This window comes from Sinocyclocheilus grahami, unplaced genomic scaffold (assembly GCF_001515645.1).
Source record: "Sinocyclocheilus grahami isolate Dianchi unplaced genomic scaffold, SAMN03320097.WGS_v1.1 scaffold391.1, whole genome shotgun sequence".
NCBI lineage: Eukaryota > Metazoa > Chordata > Actinopteri > Cypriniformes > Cyprinidae > Sinocyclocheilus > Sinocyclocheilus grahami.
The window spans coordinates 63,634-64,743 of NW_015505570.1; the positions used below are offsets into that span (position 1 = coordinate 63,634).

Sequence of the window (1,110 nt, forward strand, 5' to 3'; positions counted from 1 at the left end):
TATATAATATATATAACGTAAACCACATTACCTGGGATGCCATTTCACGTGATTTGTTTTATTTTCTTGGCTCTAGACAAACTTTGCTGTTCCCGTCGTGCAGTGCTCGGTACTTTACACTCTCAGCGTCCCATCGCTTCTGCCACATCTTGGCTGACATCCTGAATCCTCCCACTCGGGAAAAAAAAAAAAAAAAAACTAAACCCACCTTCCGTGTCAGTGACTGCTATGGGAAAAATGTCTCCTGTAATTTGATTCTTTATAGGACAGTGAACCTAACGGGGCGGAGACGGTCGGGTTTCATAGGAAACTCTGGAAAAAACTCTGGAAAGCCAGGTTTCCGTATGACACAATTTTGTTGATGGATAAAACTATTGGAAAACAGACTTACTGCTCCTTTGGGAACACATCTGGAAGCGCTCAGGATAGAAATTCTTTTGCGCAACAACAGGCCCCTAGTTCAGAATGTGTGATTGGGTTTGCATTGGACTCGTTTTTATGTAGGAATCTTTTTGTTTTAAAGAACTAAGAAGTCGATGCACAATATATTGTTTTGGTTAACAAGACTGTGCGTCTTTTTCATGATGTTCTTTCCAGGAATCCTTCAGAAATACTGTATAGCGGGATTTCCACTGAGCAAGGCGTGTCCCTGGTCAGATCAAAATTCAGTGGCTTTGGCTGTCTTCCTCTGCTTGTTTTCTGAACAGTTCTGGTAATGCACAGGCAAGGGCATGCTCGGCATTTTGGGTGGATGCACTGAGAGTACTAGACACACCTTTGACAGCATTGCAGGAGCGTATTACTAGTACAGAATATAGGACAGCAATGCACAGGTGTGTGTAATCATGCAGATGTACACATAAACTGAGCACTGAATTAGTCAGTCTGTCCTCATCTTCAAACTGTTGCACCACCCTCTTGTGCAAGTTCAAAAATGGTAATTGATACCTAGTGGGCTTTGTATAACTGACTCAGAATTACACACACACACACTAATCATATGAATATTTCAGAAGTACAGAGACTTTTTTCGCTTTGCCATATGTGCACACACAGAGACTGATGCACATATGAACCCTTTTGAAAAAGAAGTACTTAATTGCAGTTTAA

At 41.4% G+C, this 1,110-nt stretch overlaps 1 protein-coding gene across 1 annotated transcript in view; it reads right to left on the minus strand.

Moving 5' to 3' along the window:
* Positions 1–168, minus strand: part of s100v2 (S100 calcium binding protein V2) — an 11,874-nt gene extending 11,706 nt beyond the window's left edge. The window contains exon 1 of the mRNA XM_016231435.1: positions 32–168. Within this exon, the coding sequence (XP_016086921.1) occupies positions 32–43 (12 nt within the window). The 5' untranslated portion in view covers positions 44–168. The remainder of the gene's footprint in view (positions 1–31) is intronic.
* Positions 169–1,110: the final 942 nt, after the last annotated feature.